The 17058-nt window shown below is 39.6% G+C and overlaps 1 protein-coding gene across 1 annotated transcript; it reads right to left on the bottom strand.

The window, feature by feature from the left end:
* Window positions 1-12058: 12058 nt before the first annotated feature.
* On the bottom strand, window positions 12059-14087 carry COX7C (cytochrome c oxidase subunit 7C). The gene is made up of 3 exons (XM_082650950.1): window positions 13892-14087; window positions 13004-13132; window positions 12059-12168 (listed from the first exon to the last, which is right to left on the bottom strand). Exons 1-2 carry the CDS (start codon window positions 13964-13966, stop codon window positions 13016-13018), a joined length of 192 nt encoding a protein of 63 aa, XP_082507076.1. The 5' UTR covers window positions 13967-14087; the 3' UTR covers window positions 12059-12168; window positions 13004-13015.
* Window positions 14088-17058: the final 2971 nt, after the last annotated feature.

The raw sequence follows: 17058 nt of genomic DNA, 5'->3' as shown, positions 1-17058 counted from the left end.
AATTTTCTATTCTCATTTCTTTTCCAATTTACAATGTAAAGACTCAGTTTTTGCATTTTGCACATGTACACAGTATAATAGAATTGCTAAAGAATTTCATAAAGCACACAGATATAAGTTCATTATGGAAACAAGACAATTAGGAACAACAGGAAGCATTATTTTCCTGTATTTTATTATAAAGTATCTCATATTGAATACTCTACCCCCCTACTTTTCATGTTCTAACCCTAATTGAACCCTCATATTCCCATTCTAAGATTACTTCTTCCTGGTTATTCTTCTTTCCCAGTTTCTCTTCTTACTAGGCCATCAGGCAGGTAGTCGCAAATTAATATTACTCTTGTAACACACACGCTTAGAACTGTAAAGAGCTGAGACCCACCATCAGTCCTATATCTTAAGTTACCAAATCAGCCACACCTGTAACCCCCCTCCCCACCCCACCAAGACCTTTCCTCTTCGCCACCCATATTATCTACTCTCATTCTGCAGTACTCAATTAAGCCAAAGCCCTCTTCATACTTCCTGAAATCCTTAATTACGTTCACACTCTTCTGTATACTTGGAATGCTCTTCAGTTTGATTCACATCTGCAAACATTAATTGAGTACTTACGGTTCACCAAAGACTACGTTAGGTACTAGGAACACAAAAATGTAAAGATGCAGCCGATGCCTTTTAAGGATACATCATTCTTTTAATCTTTCTTTGTCAATTCTTTCTTGCCTTTACATGCTACTTAAGCTACTTCTGAGGAAAAATTTTCCTGATTCACCTCACCTGATGCTACTCATTCTTTTACTTCATATACATATTCTGTTGGGCTGCACCCCGCAGGCCTACAGCGCCTGCACTTGCTGAGCTTTAAGATGAAAGAAAGAGCCCAGAGTCAGCGACGGAGACATCAGTGGCTTAATTGGTGGGGGAGCTTACACGTCCGAAGCAAGGTCCTGGAGTGACATCCCACTGTGTGAGGCAGATAGCAGGCAGGACATAGTGGCCATTTTTGCTCCTGGGGGGAATGGGAGACTGCTAGATATAGCAGGAATGACATCAGGTTGGCTCATTAGTTACCAGGGAAACCAGCAGAGAAGCACACCCCTCACCACCCCTTTGATAAGGACAATCGGCAGCTGGAGCAGGGAGCAAATACGTAGGAAGTTCAGTCTTGTGAGGAGGGTGAAGTTGAAGCAGGCACAGATTGAGTAGGGGATGTACTGGGAGTAGGAGAGCAGTATCTTGATGGCTCTGACTCCATATTCCATAGTTCTTCAATTGTATTATGTCATCTGTAAATTCTTATTTATTTATTTATTCATTTATTTATTTATTTAATTTTTGGCTGTTAGGTCTTCTTTGCTGTGTGCAGGCTTTCTCTAGTTGTGATGAGCAGGGGTTCCTCTTCTGTTGTGGTGTGCAGAGTTCTCATTGCAGTGGCTTCTCTTGTTGTGGAGCACAGGCTCTAGGTGGGTGGGCTTCAGTAGTGGTGGCACGTGGGCTCAGTAGTTGTGGTTCGCGGGCTCTAGAGCACAGGCTCTGTAGTTGTGGCACATGGGCTTAGTTGCTCCGCAGCACGTGGGATCTTCCAGGACCAGGAATCGAACCCGTGTCCCCTGTGTTGGCAGGCAGATTCTTAACAACAGTGCCACCAGGGAAGTCCCTCACCTATAACTTCTTAGGTCAGATTTTCTCTGGAAAATGCTTTGAAACTGCTAGAACTGATAGTGATATATCCGTGTTCCCTAAAATAACAGCATTTAATAGATACATCTATAGCATCTTTATGCTCTGAAACTTTCATACATAGAAATTATACACCCTGTGAAGTTCTAGAAGAGGCTAATCCGGTAAATAGTAAAAAGAGTTGTTGCTTCTGGGAGATAGGAACAGGGATTGACTGGGAAGGGGTATGAGAGAGCTTTCTACAGTTAAGATTTGCATTATGTAGGTGTATGTATTTATCTAAACTCCCCAAATAGCTATTAAGATTGTGCCCATTTCACTATATGTAAATTTTATCTTTTTATGTCTTTGTTTTGTGTTTATTTCTTAGCTGTTTTATGCCTTTTCTTCAGTTTCTTTACTAAATTTCAGGGAAATCTATCCTTCCTTAGACATCTTATAATTTCAAAGATCATTGTGTCTTTTTTCTTATTTTTTTCCTGTTTGGTCAGTTATTGTTTCATACCTCCAAGCCAGAACTTCTAAGTTTTTGAATTTTTAACTTCCAGGTGACTTTTTTCCCTTCACTATTTGCAAATGTTTAAGAATATTTAATTCAGATTAGATTGTGTTAAGACTGCTTCTGCTTCGAGGATGGTTTATTGGCAGCAGACTTTTCATTAGCTGAAATGAAATTCTGTGAATCTAAATTTCTGATTTCTTCTTACAGTAACTTTGTATGAATTCTATCTGGCATAGGCTATTCACTTTGAAGTAGGATTTTCCTGTACTAGTAATACAATTATATGTAACCAGAGTGAGAGTTTAAGGAGGCTAACTAGGTTTTTTGTTCAAAGGCATTCTCTTCTTTCATGTGGTGAAATATTAGGGTTTTTTTGGGTTTTTTTTTTTTTTTGCGGTACGTGGGCCTCTCACTGTTGTGGCCTCTCCCGTTGCGGAGCACTGCCTCCGGACGCGCAGGCTCAGCGGCCATGGCTCACGGGCCCAACCGCTCCGCAGCATGTGGGATCTTCCCAGGCTGGGGCACGAACCCATGTCCCCTGCATTGGCAGGTGGACTCTCAACCACTGCGCCACCAGGGAAGCCCTTACTGGGTTTTTTTTTTTTTTTTTTAATTTGCACTTTGTTGGGAGAGGGCTTGGTGTTCTGAGTTTGTACTCCATTTTTACAGGAAACAATTTCGCCCTTATGCTTCCTTTTCTTCGTTTACCAGCCAACCTCCAAGGGTGCATCTCCTTGACACTTTGACTTACTAGAAGTGGTACCATTCTGAAACTCCTGCCTTGGGTTCTGCTCATTTTCAAGTCCCTTCCTTTCATTGTCACAGTAGCCAGTGCTCCAATCTGCAAGATCTCAACCTGATTCTCAGTATTTTCCCACTCTGAGTGCAATTGGTTTTTGAGAGTGATTTTATCTGTATCCCAACATCCCCTGTCGCCCTACCTCCACCCTCATTCATACTCTGTTGACCCTACCCATATCTCTGCATAAGTCTCCCCTTGGGTATGGGCTCTATATGTGATTTTGCTAGTCTGAATGCTTATTTTTCTACTTACAGGTAACTTAAAATCTATCTCTTAGTATTTTGGGTTCCTGAGCCCAATTCCAGTGTGTGTGTGTGTGTGTGTGTGTGTGTGTGTGTGTGTAGGCTTCCCCACACAAACACTTCTCGAACACCAGCAGTGTGTCTGAGAATTCAACTCAATTCTGACATTATCTACCCAGAGATAGCATTAGATTCCACAGGTAAAGGGCTCAGTCCCATTAGACCATCTTCCCCTTCAGGTGCCAATTGCAACCTCAGGCTGTTACCTGTGCTTCTGACCAACTGGCTGTAAATCAGTGGTTCCCACAAACCCCTGCTTGGGTTTGATTAATTTGCTAGAGCAGCTCACAGAATTCAGGGAACCCATTTACCGCTAGATTACAGATTTATTACAAAGGATATTAAATGATACCAATCAACAGGCAGATGAAGAGGTACCTAGGGCTTTGTCCAGAACAAAGGAGGTCCTCCTGGATCTTGGAGCCCAGCATTGGGGCATGTGGAAGCGTTCTGGTTCCTCAGCCTGGAAGCTCTCTGAACTGTGCCCCTTTTGGGGTTTTTATGGAGGATTCATTACACAGGCATGATTCATTAACTCATCAACCATTGGTGATTGACTCACCCTCTAGCTCCCTCTCCCCTCTCCAAAAATCAGGGAGTAGGACCGAAAGTTCCAACCTCCTATTCAAGGTTGGTTGGCCCTGGCAACTAGTCATCATCCTTAGGTGTTTTCCAAAAGTCACATTCATTAACATAAACCCAGTTGTTGTGGAAAGGGGCGGTTATGAATAACAAGACACCCATTTGACCTCCATGGCTCGGAGGTATTTTCAGGAACTGAGGACAAGAGAGCAAATTTTATAACAAAAATGCTCCCATTGCTCTTATGGCTCAGGAAATTGCAAAGGTTTTGGGAGATGTGAGCCAGGAACTGTGGATAAAGACCAAAGATACATGACAAATATATTTTGGTCCTTTGAGTGACCATATATATATTTATAAATAGAAATTATAAACCACAGTATCACAGTTACATTAAAGGCATAGGTTATGGGTGAATTTGCATTTTCTACTGATCAGTAAATTTCTCTGGAGGGCATGTGGGGAAATTTAGACTTAGGACATGTCTTAGTTTGAGTTGCTGTAACAGAATATCACAGATTGTGTGGCTTATAAGCAACAAAAAATTTCTCACAGTTTTGGAGGCTGGGAAGTCCAAGATCAAAGTGCTGGCAGATCTGGTGTCTGGTGAGGGCCTGCTTCCTGGCTTATAGGTATGTCTTCTTGCTGTGTTCTCAAATGACAGAAGGTGGTTAGGGAACTCTTAGGGGTGCTGACCTGAAATAAATAGACTGCCAGATATTTCTCCAGCAAATATGGGTTTACTCAGGATCAGCAAAGAATTGCAATTCAAGGTCTACAACCATGGTGAGCCACGTGCAAGTCTCCACAAGGCAAGGAAAGAAGAGTGCTTTTATAGAGAGGAAAAGGAAGTTGGGAGGGCTATAGTAAACAAAGAGCCCTTGCCAGGAGGAAGGAAGGAAGAGAAAGGTCTTCTACCAGTTGGGCTCAGCTATTATCATAGGGTGGGTGAGCTCCTCCTTCTGGTCTCTCGACTCTATTTAATTTTGGATTTTATTAATTTTTTACAGGGGTCTCTTTTTTAAGAGCACCAATTCCATTCATGAGGACTCCAATATCATGATCTAATCACATCCCAAATGCCCTACCTGCAAATACTGTCACTTTGGGGATCAGGTTTCAACATACGAATTTTGAGGGGGACACAAACATTGTCTACAGCAGGAAGTTCCCTTTTTTTCTGTGATAACTTGGAGATATCTAGAATTTCCTTTCTAAAATTCCAACAATTTTTTCCCCAGGTAATTCATATTAATTTCCATACTGGTAAACACTGCGAGCCAGAATCTTGCTGTCAACTCATCCTATTATGTGCATCAAAAATTATTGTTGGTACTGTAATTGACAGCAGTGTCCCCCAAAGCTTTGACTATTAGGGAAAAGGCAGCATTTCAGAATTTTAAATTATCTTTAATTGGTAATATTGATACCCATGTTAAACAGTTTCAATTCTGCTACACAGAGTGTATACAAGCTATTTAATCAATTTCTGATGGTGGGAAAATCCACAGCTCCCCAAATAGGTACATATATGAAGAAAAGGACCTCTATGCATGGTTCAGTAGCTGAGAAGGGAAACTGTGACCATTGAACCATCAAAAATTTCCATCTGTAGTATTGGTAGTTTCATATGGTTCAACTTACGTACTCCGTCTGAGGAAAGTGTGATTGATTTTGGTAGTGAGCATGAAGAGATTTCACACTACATAGTTTATAGATACAACTGCACTGAGCAAAGTTCTCAGATCATAAAGATGAAGATATTATTCAATATTTGTTATTATTAATTTGAACAAATTAAAGGTGTAAGTCCGATAAATTTATCAATATATAGATATTTAACTGATCATCTCCTGTTACTAGGCATCAAAAGAGAATTTCCTAGACTGGCTTCTCATATACTAGGAAATGCTATTAAACCCAATTGATAGTCATCCTACCTCCATCTATCTAAATGTAACTGTTGAAAGCCTAATATTTACCTGCCATTGTAGTAAGTTTTGGAATACAGCAAAGAAAAAAGACAAAGCTTATTCTAAAGAATATAGAGCCCATTAAAATCTTGAATAATTATTCAATATCAATTATTGTAGTATCTGCCTTTTGTTAGATCTCTGAAAATTGTGAGGGGATGGTGAGTTTTAGCTGAAAAACCTAAATTTGAGATGACTTTCTACAGGAATGCTACATTGAGTTGTACTGTTTTCCAATGTACAATACACAATGAAGGTGACTGGACAAGGGAGCGAGTGTGCTCTGGCATGCTGTGCACACCTGGAAGAAGGCCCACATTTTTCTAATTTTTACAAAGCTGCCCATCGGGCAAGTGGGATCCATCAAAATGAGAGACAAGGTGTAAATGCACAATAGGTAGCTACTAAAAACTGCAGCTCTAAAAAACCACTTTGAAAGTAGAAAGCTATTTACCTCCATCAATCTGGCCCTTCGTACACACATGGGAAGTGCTGAAAAGAGATCTTTCCTTACTACCAAGTCATGCTTTTGTGTGGTATGGTACCCATCTTTGTAATTGTAGATACAATTCATTTCAAATTTTGAAGAGTCCTTAGAAGATCGAGTTGACAAAGATTTCTACAATTAAAGATTCAGAGATACAGAGAAGTAATCCTTTTCAAGGTCTTATGGGGTACCCAAGTATTTCAGTGAGGGTAGGCCAAGCTTTGCTGCAGTCACAACCCTCAAACCCCAGCAGCTGAAAACAATGAGAAAGTTTCTTTCTCATTCTATACATTTGACAAAGGGCTGTACTACTAGTACCTCAGGAACCCAGGCTAATGAAGGCTATACCCCAGCAGCAGGAGTAAGGGAACTTGGTGAATTGTACAGTCTTCTAAAGCTTCCGTGAAGTGTCAACACATCATTCTTCTCATATTTTCATTTGTCAAAGCAAAGGAGACAGTGTTCAATCCTGCCATGCATACAGAAATAGAACTGGCATATTCTTGAAAAGCCCTAATGACTACTATACCAGGTTAGAGAAAGACCCAGATAACTTGTACCCATATTCAAATATGAGTTCAAGAAGTCTCTCCAAAATTAACTGTAAATTATAATTATATACTAAAAAAATCTTCACTGTATTAACGTAATACAAAGAAAATGGCTATGTTCCTTCTGGTCTACAAAATTTTAACAGCTGTGAGAACAAGGTATCATTTCGTAATAGATGAAACTTTTTTAATTGTTTGATGTGACAGAGTATAAATCATGTAAAAGCTTTCATTATTTACTATAGAGAAATTATTTTCTATTGAGACAGAAAAAAAGATTAACACTATTTCTCCTCTTTTCTAAAATCAGCTTAATCTTAAATTATACTCTAAAGACCTACGCTATGGCCTTTACTGGCTACACGAAAATAAAGGCTTATTACATTTTGACATTGGGGTCGATCTTCTCAGTATACTTTATAGTTGCAGCAGGCATTGTCTTTTACACACCCCATAACCACTTTCTTCTCCCGTTCTATTAGAATGCTGGTTTGTTCCAGTTTCCACTTTTTTCACGTTAAGACTTGGAAGAAAATATTAATTGCTCAAATGTAATCACTGCAGTGACTGTCATTTCCCTTGCTAGTGTTGTATTTAGAAATGGGTATATTATATCCCTTGTGTCCAATGAACGGAGAAGGAGTTTGCTAGTGGGCTTCTAGGAAATCTTTCTTCATTCTTAAAAATAACTTGAACAGATTCTTTTCTTGCTGGATATTGTCAAGTCTGTATGGGATGCCTGGAACTGTAGCAGCCATCTCATGACAAAGAAATAGTTTACAGACAATAGGCTGAGTTTGGATAGAATGCCCTTAAATTATCTGAGCTCTATCTTTTGTTATGTAAAACATATTCCCTAATCCTTTAAGCCAGTGCTTCTCAAAATGTTGGTCTCAAACAGGACCAACAGCTACGTCGGAATGTAAATCAATATACATTTTCTTTCAAGGAAGGTTATCTACAAAGAACGTCAGATGGACTAAACAGTGTGATCAGTGACATAGTTAAATTACACTTTGGCAGAAAATCTTAATCTCATTGAGTCTGCAACAAGTGTTATTATTTGGTTGGAGAACTCAACTAATAAAGTTACCTGGGAAAAATTCATTTTTCTTCAGAAAACACTGACACATACACCATTTTGGTGTACAGACCAGAAAGTCTGGGGTTTGCTTTTAGGTAATTTTGCTATTCTTGGTTTCAATTCAGTAATTCATTCAATAAGTGTTCACTGATCACTTAAATTATACATGTAGTATAAATGAATAAGTAAAAGCTGCCCTGGTCTCAGAAAAATTACAAGTTGGTATGGGAGATAGGAAGGGAAATCAGTGATTACAGTACTTGCCAAGGTTAACTATAAAGCTGTTTACAGGGTGTTGGAGACTTAAGTGTATTATGTTTGGGAGGAATTGGCAAGGGAAAACTACAGAAAAAGGTGGCACCTGAGCTAAGTTAATATGTGGAGGCAGTTCACAAAACTGGAGCTGTGGCCAGGGTGAGGCTGAAACCATAGAGAAATGACTGTCATGTTAAAGAGTTTTAATTTTACTGATGGTGACTGCTTATTACATGATCAGCTTGCATTTACTACCATGATTCCAGGCATTTTTGGACATGGTTAAGGTTGAAGTTATTTGCTGGACTAGTTAGAACTGTAGCTAGACTTAGTAATTGAAAATACCAATCTATAACTGCCAAATGGCCTTGGTATTAACTTGAACAATTTATACAATGTCCGTTTTAGTTCCTCTACCTCACTTGTTTTTGAGTTAAGCACTCTATTTTAATCTTCACAATATCCTAAGATAGTTACTCTGATACACAAGGAAACTGAGGCAGAGATAGTCTCTAGTTGAGCTGAAACATGGTCAAGCTGGCTTTGAATCCAGTCAAATCTTAGTCCTGAGTCCATATTCTTAACCCCTTTTGTACTGCTTCTCTGGCAAAATGTAGGACGTTTTGATTTTTCCCATTAGGGTGGCCAAAGCTTAATTACGGTAATTCTGGTTTCCTTAAAATGATTCCTGGGTTTCAGCCCCCAACCAAAATCCCTAATCAGGTGTTCTGGAGTCAGGGAAGCCTCTGCATAAGGTACACTTGGCCTAGTGTAGTTTCATTAAGTGGGTCCACCCAGTGTAAGCTTTTATAAGAGAATCTGGATTTTTATGGGAATCTTGTGGTTTTAGGTGTTGGCCTGAACTTTTAAAAACCAGTGCAGGGGGGAAATATATATATAAAATTGAAAAAAAATCAATATTCTGTGATGGTTTTAAAAACTCAAGCCAACACTTAAAAAAAAATTAAACTGGAGTCACATGCTTATATGAAATTGTGAAAAAAAAATTAAACTGGAGTCACATGTTTATATGAAATTGTGATGGTTTATTTTACATTATCAAGTTGACTGGGCCATGGTGTCCAGATATTTGGCCAAATATTACTCTGGATACTTCTGTTAAAATATTTTTTGGGATGAGATTGCCATTTTTTTTTTGGCCACACTGCACGGCTTGCAGGATCTTAGTTCCCCAACTAGGAGTTGAACCTGGGCCATGGCAGTGAAACTGCGAAGTCCTAACCACTGGACTGTTAGGGAATTCCCGAGATTACTACTTAAACTGTTTCAGTAAAACCTACTCTCCATAATGTGGGTGAGCCACATCCAATTAGTTGAAGGCATTAACAGAAAAAGACTTCTCCGAAAGAGGGAATTCTGTTAGCAGATGGCTTCTGACTGGAATATCAACTCTTCCCTGGGTTTATAACCTTCAGTTTACCCCATAGATTGTTGACCTGACAGACCCCCACAATTGCAAGAACCAATTCCTTAAAATAAATCTCTCTATAGACACATGCTGTTGGTTGTTTCTCTGGAGAACCCCAATACGAAAACTAAAAAGTTGTCTAGTCTATCACTCAATATTCTTACACACTAAGAGCCAGCCTGTTGAAGGCCTTTTATGGGGATGGGGTAAACCGCATTCCTATCCCGGGAAAGGGAGGTTTTTCTCTCGTTCCTGTACACCACTCAAATACTTTAACTCAATTCAGAGAGAAATTTAATAAATGACATTTTCTACCTAGACCCTGCTGTAAAATACTAAGTTACTTTCGACTCTTGATATATTTTAAATCCGGGGGAAAAAAATTCTTCATTTAGGACTTGCCAGGACTTAAAATGTTTTTATATAGCTCAATGAATTTCAAAATAGGAAGAAGGCTCTATCCCCATTTCCTCCAAGAAAACCCTGAAGGCTAAATTTGTAATTTAGCAAAGATTTGAAGCAAGAATTCAAAATCATTATATGAACCCTAAACTCTTACTCTTGCTTCTACTGTTCCAAAGGGTAGAAATCATTAATGTTGTATCAAAAAACTCTCCAAGCACGGAACATCTGACTCATCAATGGATAATCAAAAAACAACACACAAATACATAGACTAGTTGGACAAAGTCATTTAGGACTAGTTGGACGAAGTCATTTAGACTAAATTGCATCCATATTTAAGTAATTGCCAGGCAGTTACTAAAGAGCCTAAAGATAGGTATTCTAGTGACCAAACTGGGATTAAAATATTCAGTAGCTAATTACTTTCCCCCTGCCCTAATATAAAGTCCTTGGAACTAAGTCATTATATTTTAAGTGGTAAGCAGCATTTCATTTCATAATTTTGATTCACTGATACAGCTAATCAGAGCCATCTTGCAACCCATTTCTACTAGTCAAGCTCCAGAATAAAATGGGAATATCTCCTATATTGTCTCACATGCTATTACATTCCATTTCAGTTTTTTGTTTTTAAATTATTAATTAATTTATGGCTGCATTGGGTCTTTGTTGCCGCTCGCAGGCTTTCTCTAGTTGCAGCGAGCAGGGGCTACTCTTTGTTGCAGTGCGCGGGCTTCTCGTTGTGGTGGATTCTCTTGTTGCGGAGCACGGGCTCTAGGCATGTGGGTTTCAGTAGCTGTGGCACAATGGCTTAGTTGCTCCGTGCCATGTGGGATCTTCCTGGACCAGGGCTCTAACCCATGTCCCCTGCATTGGCAGGCGGATTCTTAACCACTGCGCCACTAGGCAAGTCCCTCAAATAGTTCTTTCATTCAGTCTAAACAAGACTAACATTGGTCAGTAGCACATTTATCATGGCAAAAATTTCAGTTTTAGGGTACAGGTCTAGAGGAAAAAAAGGAAGCTCTTGAACTTAAATTTGCTAACACTACTGGTTTTCCTAATGATCAACTAATTACCACTCATGGAGAAAAATGAATTTACTCCCTCAAAGTAAAAAAAGACTAAAAGTGTATCTTTTTTCTGCTGCCTTTAAATTAAAAACAAAAATTACAGGACAAAGTTTGCATTTCTTTTATAATGAATTACCGACAGATTCCTGACCCAGGAATCAAAAATTAAAATTCATAATTTAAAACCAAGAAAAAGCTAAATCACATACATATTTAATTAAGAAACTAATAATGCAGTATTACCCAAATAAAAAGTAAGCACAGGGACTCCCCTGGTGGTGCAGTAGTTAAGAAGTTGCTTGCCAATGAATGGGACACGGGTTTGAGCCCTGGTCTGGGAAGATCCCACATGCCATGGAGCAGCTAAGCCCGTGTGCCACAACTACTGAGCCTGTGCTATAGGGCCTGTGAGCCACAGCTACTGAGCCCACGCTCTGCAGCAAGAGAAGCCACCACAATGAAAAGCCCGCGTGCTGCAACAAAGAGTAGGTCCCACTCACCGCAACTGGAGAAAGCCAGAGTACCGCAACAAAGACCCAATGCAGGTAAAAAAAAAAACAACAATCCTAATCTAACACAGTCTATTCGTCCAAGATAACAGTGTGAATCTATATATGTTCTCTTCCATCTCAATATGTCATGTAATGACAAGTTCAACAGCCAAGCAACCTCATCTTCTGGATGGACCAGTAAATTTGTACTGTCCATGTCTGCAGAGTCCTGCCCCCTTTCCAGCATACCTGTGAGTGGCCCTTATGAATAGTTTGGTTGGAGAAAGCAAAGTCTCCACTGTTAAAAGCTATGGAAGAGACTCTTAATTCTAACAGTATTAGGTTGGTGGATGAGGCAAATTGGAGCACGTAAAAAAAAAAAAAAAAAAACAAGCACATGCTCAATTATCATGTTCCATATTTCAGAGAAGAGGCATTAAGGATTTATGCTGTAAGTTTATTTACAAACATATCTAGGATGCTGAGTTCAAGAGTTTGATCCTTTTTTCAAAGAGACTGCACATCTTAAAATGCTCCTCTTCGTATCTGTGAATAAAAAATTAACGATATTAAAGAACCCATTCATTTAACAGAAATATGTAGTTTCATTAATATATTGTCTGTCCTTCAATTTATGACTGGTACATCAGAAAGCGTTTACAGTATCATGACTTTATTCATACTGATTTTCTTCATCATATGCACCAGAGTCTTCCCAAGTAATGGCTTGGATAAATCATTTCCCTTCTAAACTAAGACAATTAAAGTCTTTCTTTTCCAAAGTATATTTTGGGATTTATTCCAATCATCCCACAGAGATTCCTTTAGTGTTACTTTTGCTGAAAATTCTGATTATAATTTAACTAAATAAATCCTTTCTTCTCACTCAGGGAATCTGTTCATCTTGCTGCACACAAGATTCCTTCAGGTATACACTAATATACACTGCCCTCAAGACAGATTAGCATTAATCAGTTTACTAGAACTTTACCTGGTCAAGTACCTGAGCTCTGGAACGAGACTGCCTGGGTAAAAATTCTGGTCCACCATCACTAGCTATGGAACACTGGGCAACTTAACATTTTTTTTTTTTTGGTCTCAGATCAGGTTAACATCATCCACCTCAGTCTTGCCTGGTAGCCAACCTGAGCTTATTAACGTAAAGTGTGCCTGACAAAGCGCAGCACTCAATAAACACTGGCTTTCACACAAAGATACATTTGTTTATAGGTTTAACCTGTCTCCCTCAATCCCACACCCACACTTAACTTCAGGAATTACAACACACAATAGCGTATTTGTGATTTGGGGGGGCATGGTAAGGAAAGAAAGGAAAAAAGGGGAAACCTCTGTGAAGATTAGAAATGCACTAATTATTTACCTGTCTCATGGATTATTTTTTAAGCAGTTGGTGTCTTACTATATAGAAAGGTGCAGCAAATCCAGACCCAAAGTACAGAGTCATCATAGCTAGTAACCGCCACTTGTTTTCCACTGAAAATGGTATATTCTGTTGGGAAAAAAAGAGAAAAGAAACTGAACTTCAAATCACCTGATTTTATAAATCAAAAATAAGTATACAGGAAACGCTATTTTTTCCATAATCAGGTTATATATATATGCCATATACCATAACACTTTTTTAAACACTACCTTTCAAATCCTATGACCTGCATCACACAAAACACTAGAAGGTAAAAAAAATACTCATCAACTCTACCCCTCTACACCCTTTCTCGGCCCATTAATACTAGGCTTCAGGTAACCCTCGGAGGGTGTTACTGCTAACTACCCGATTTAAACTATTTATACTTGAGGCTAAAACCAACTTCAATCAAGGGCGGTTAATACTAATTTCGTCAACTAGTTGGAGACTAGCCCCACACCACAGGCCCTCATATCCTCAACGTTCCAATGACTTTCATTTCCAGTTCGGTGACCTCTAGCTGGGCTTTAAGCCGCAATACCTGCAGCCAGGCGCTTCAGGGCCCTCCATATTTTGAAGGGCCGGGTGGGGCGCGAGGGGGAAATGGGGGAGCACTAATGTGAGGTAAAGCCTCTGGCTTTACCTACTCATTCCTTTTCCCGACTACGGCGCGCAGCCAGCGTCCTGAACTTTCTCCCTGGTCCCTGGAGGAACTGGAATGCTAGTCGACGTCCCAGATCAAAACCCCGGCTTCCCATCTCTCTCTCCACGGCCCATAGGCGGCCTTGGAGTTCAGCCAGTCGCAGCCCAGTGCCCCCTGAGCCAGGCCCCTTCCATACTAACCTTCCCCGGACCCTCCTCATAGTGGCTCCTACGGACCACAGAGGTTGTGAACCTCCGGATGCTCTGTCCCAACATAGCGCTGTTGGAAGCCCTGCGAAAGGCGCAGAAACTGAAGGCGGAAAAAATGGCAGCAACACACCCAGCACTCCTTTCCTCACGACCTTGTCCCTTGTGGGTAAGGACCGAAAGGGAAGATGGGAAATGGGGCAGAGCTCTCGGAACATGCGACAAAGCGGCGGCCCCAGAGGATTGTGGGAATTGTAGTTCAGAAAATCGTGGCGCCTTGTCGGCCCTGAAAGATTGTGGGAAATGTAGTCTCGCCCAGGTTCCGGTAGGATCAGAATATTCTTACCAGCAGTGTTTCTTCCAGACGTGAGTTCTTGTCGAGTTCTAGTCCGGGTTCTTGGGGCCTGTTTCTAGAACGATTTTACTGAAGTTAACGAAGCAGTTTCACCATGTGTGTTCTAGTTTATGGAAAAGGAAAATAAGCCTCTTCCTTTTCTTTTTTTTGTGACTATATGCTAAGTGTGTGATTTGCAGTGCTACTTTGCCAGCGCTGCGAGAGATGTATATGCTCTTATCTCATCGGAAGGAAACGAAGCGTAAACACGAGTAACCAAATAATATGCAGTACAAAGGGTTTCAGAGAGAAAACTGAGTTGAAGTGCGAAGGGAAGGATTCCTGGAGATATAGAGAACTAAGTAGAACAGAAATAGGAAGAGAGGGAAGAGAAAACTCAGGGCCAGTATGAGTATGGCATGTTGGGAGTGTGGAAGAGAAAGCAGCCTCTGATTCGGAGCCAGCCTGGACCAGGAATGGATGTTCTCCTGCTGAACCTAAACAATTTAAGAGGACATGCACGTCAAAGTTTCTCATCTCAGTGATGGCTCAAGGAAATAAGATCACTCTATTATATATGAAAATAGACAAAACATGAACATTGTTCAAGTCACAAAAATGACCAAACATCACCATACCCAGTCAATACGATGACTTCTGCTTCTTTATCAATTACAACCTTAACCGTAGGCTAGTCTTCCTTCCTCCTACGTAGAATTTAGTAAGAGAGCAAAAGTCACCGGAAAGAAGCCCAAAGCCTGTTAAGTCCTAACATCTTATTGAGATCCGCAGGGTTTCTCTGGGTATTCGGTCACCCTTACTGCAATGAGTAATAAACCCAGCTTCTTCATTTACAGATGTATTCCTGATAGTCTTTGACTAGTGGGTATTGGAAGAAAATGGTCATAAATGAGACTGGGAAAGTATTAGGTTAGATTGTGAAAGGCCCTGCTAACCTAAGTTTTCATCTGTGGCAGAGTGTACATTGCGTCAGATAACTCATTTATACAGCAGTAGTGAATAAAGTCAAGTAGGATTTAAGTCTTGCTTTGAAAACTGGTTATAAAGTGTATGCTTTAATCTTTCTTTAGCTTTTGAAAGAGAAAAGCCATGTTTCACCTCGACAAAAAACATGAACAAAAGTGAAGAAGTTCTATTTCTACAAGTAACTTGTAATTGAGTAGAGATGCATGTAATGCATAATTGGTGTTCTCCTCCTAATTGATAGAGGATTATGATATTCAGTTTTTTAAAAAGTCCCCATCAATGTCTTTATGTATTAAAGGATTATGATTTAACTATAATTGGGAGATGTTTTCACAGTTAATAGTTAATGTTTTCTGAATTCTCTTTTTCAGTCTAATGTAAGTAATATCTCCTGTATATTTGGTTTATCGTTACTTCTAATTCACATTAATTGATGCTCGTCTGTGTATCTGGCTTTCAGCTACCTCCAAAGGGAACTCCAGGAGAGATTCTAGCATATGGCTTTGAAATTATCTGCCTCCTCATGGGCTCTGTGACCAATTAAAGACAGTGGCAAATTCTTTTCATCAAGAGATAGGGTCTATGCCTTTTCTCCCTGAATCTGGATGGACTCTGTGTGGCTATTTTGACCAAGAGAATTTGCCATAAGTAACGCTGTGCCAGTATCCTGCCCAGGCCTTATGATATTGGCAGCTTCCTTTCCTGTCTTTTGGAACATTTGCCCCTGCAACCCTGAGCTTCATGTAAGAAGTTTGACTACTCTGCTGGAGAGGCCTCCTGAAGAGTACTCAAGAATGCACCGAAAAACAGTGGGGGGTCGGGCTCAGGTGTCAGGTATGTGAGTGAAGCTATCTTGGATTCTCCAGTCCAGTCCAGGTAACAGCTGAATATCACTGAGGGCCCCCGGTCAATGCTGTGTAGAGAAGAGTAGCCCAGTTTAGCCCTGCCCAAAATGCTGATCTACAGATTTGTGAGACATAATTAAATGGTTGTTCTTTCAAGCCATTAAGTTTGGGGTAGTTTGTTATGCAATAGTAAATAACTGGAATAAGAACTGCTCAGCTGAACCCACCAGCCTCCAAAACTATAAGAGAAAATAATAAGTTGTTTTAAGCTGCTAAATTTTAGGGTAGTTTGTGATAAAGGAGTAGAAACCTGGAACATGTATCATGCACAGTTTCTTATATATATATAGGCTAACAATCTAAATTCAGTCAAAATGGCTGGCAAGGAAAATGCAAATCACCCTTGAGAACCTTTTGATTCAGTATGATACGCTTTTACTATAAAACGAATTTTAAGAGAAATGAGACATTTCATGGATTGGAACAAAACAGAAAAGATCTTTAGGGACACGAGGTTTACTCCCAAGTTGTACTTTAAAAATAAAATCCAATTATTTTAATAGTGAATAGGATGTACATCATAGAGTAAGCAATCTGCTTTTTAGACCCACATGAATCTTTGGAAGCTGAAATTACATTATATAGAACAATATATCTAAAAATTAAAGTACAATATTTGTCATGTCTCTCAACAGCTACTATATTAGATTTTTAGGAACTAGGTTAGAGTTTACTTAAATTGTTTACTGAAGAAATTATATGTTTCTGTCCTACATTGAAACACTCAAGTTTTCAAGTTTCTTTTGGTCTCAAGTTTTTAGAATTTCCTGCTACTGTAGCATTAAAGTCGGAATGCTGTGTTAACTTTTTTTTGAAATTTTACATTTGTAGAGGGAAAAAAAAACTGGTTTTACGAAAGGAGAAAATGTGATTCCACTGAGGCAGTTAGGGTTGGAAAATATGCTGCCAGCCTTACAAATGATGTAGTGATGACC

This window comes from Grampus griseus, assembly GCF_964374135.1.
Source record: "Grampus griseus genome assembly, chromosome: 3".
Classification (NCBI taxonomy): Eukaryota; Metazoa; Chordata; class Mammalia; order Artiodactyla; family Delphinidae; genus Grampus; species Grampus griseus.
Note: the sequence above shows the minus strand (reverse complement) of the source record. Positions and strands in the feature narration are given on the sequence as shown.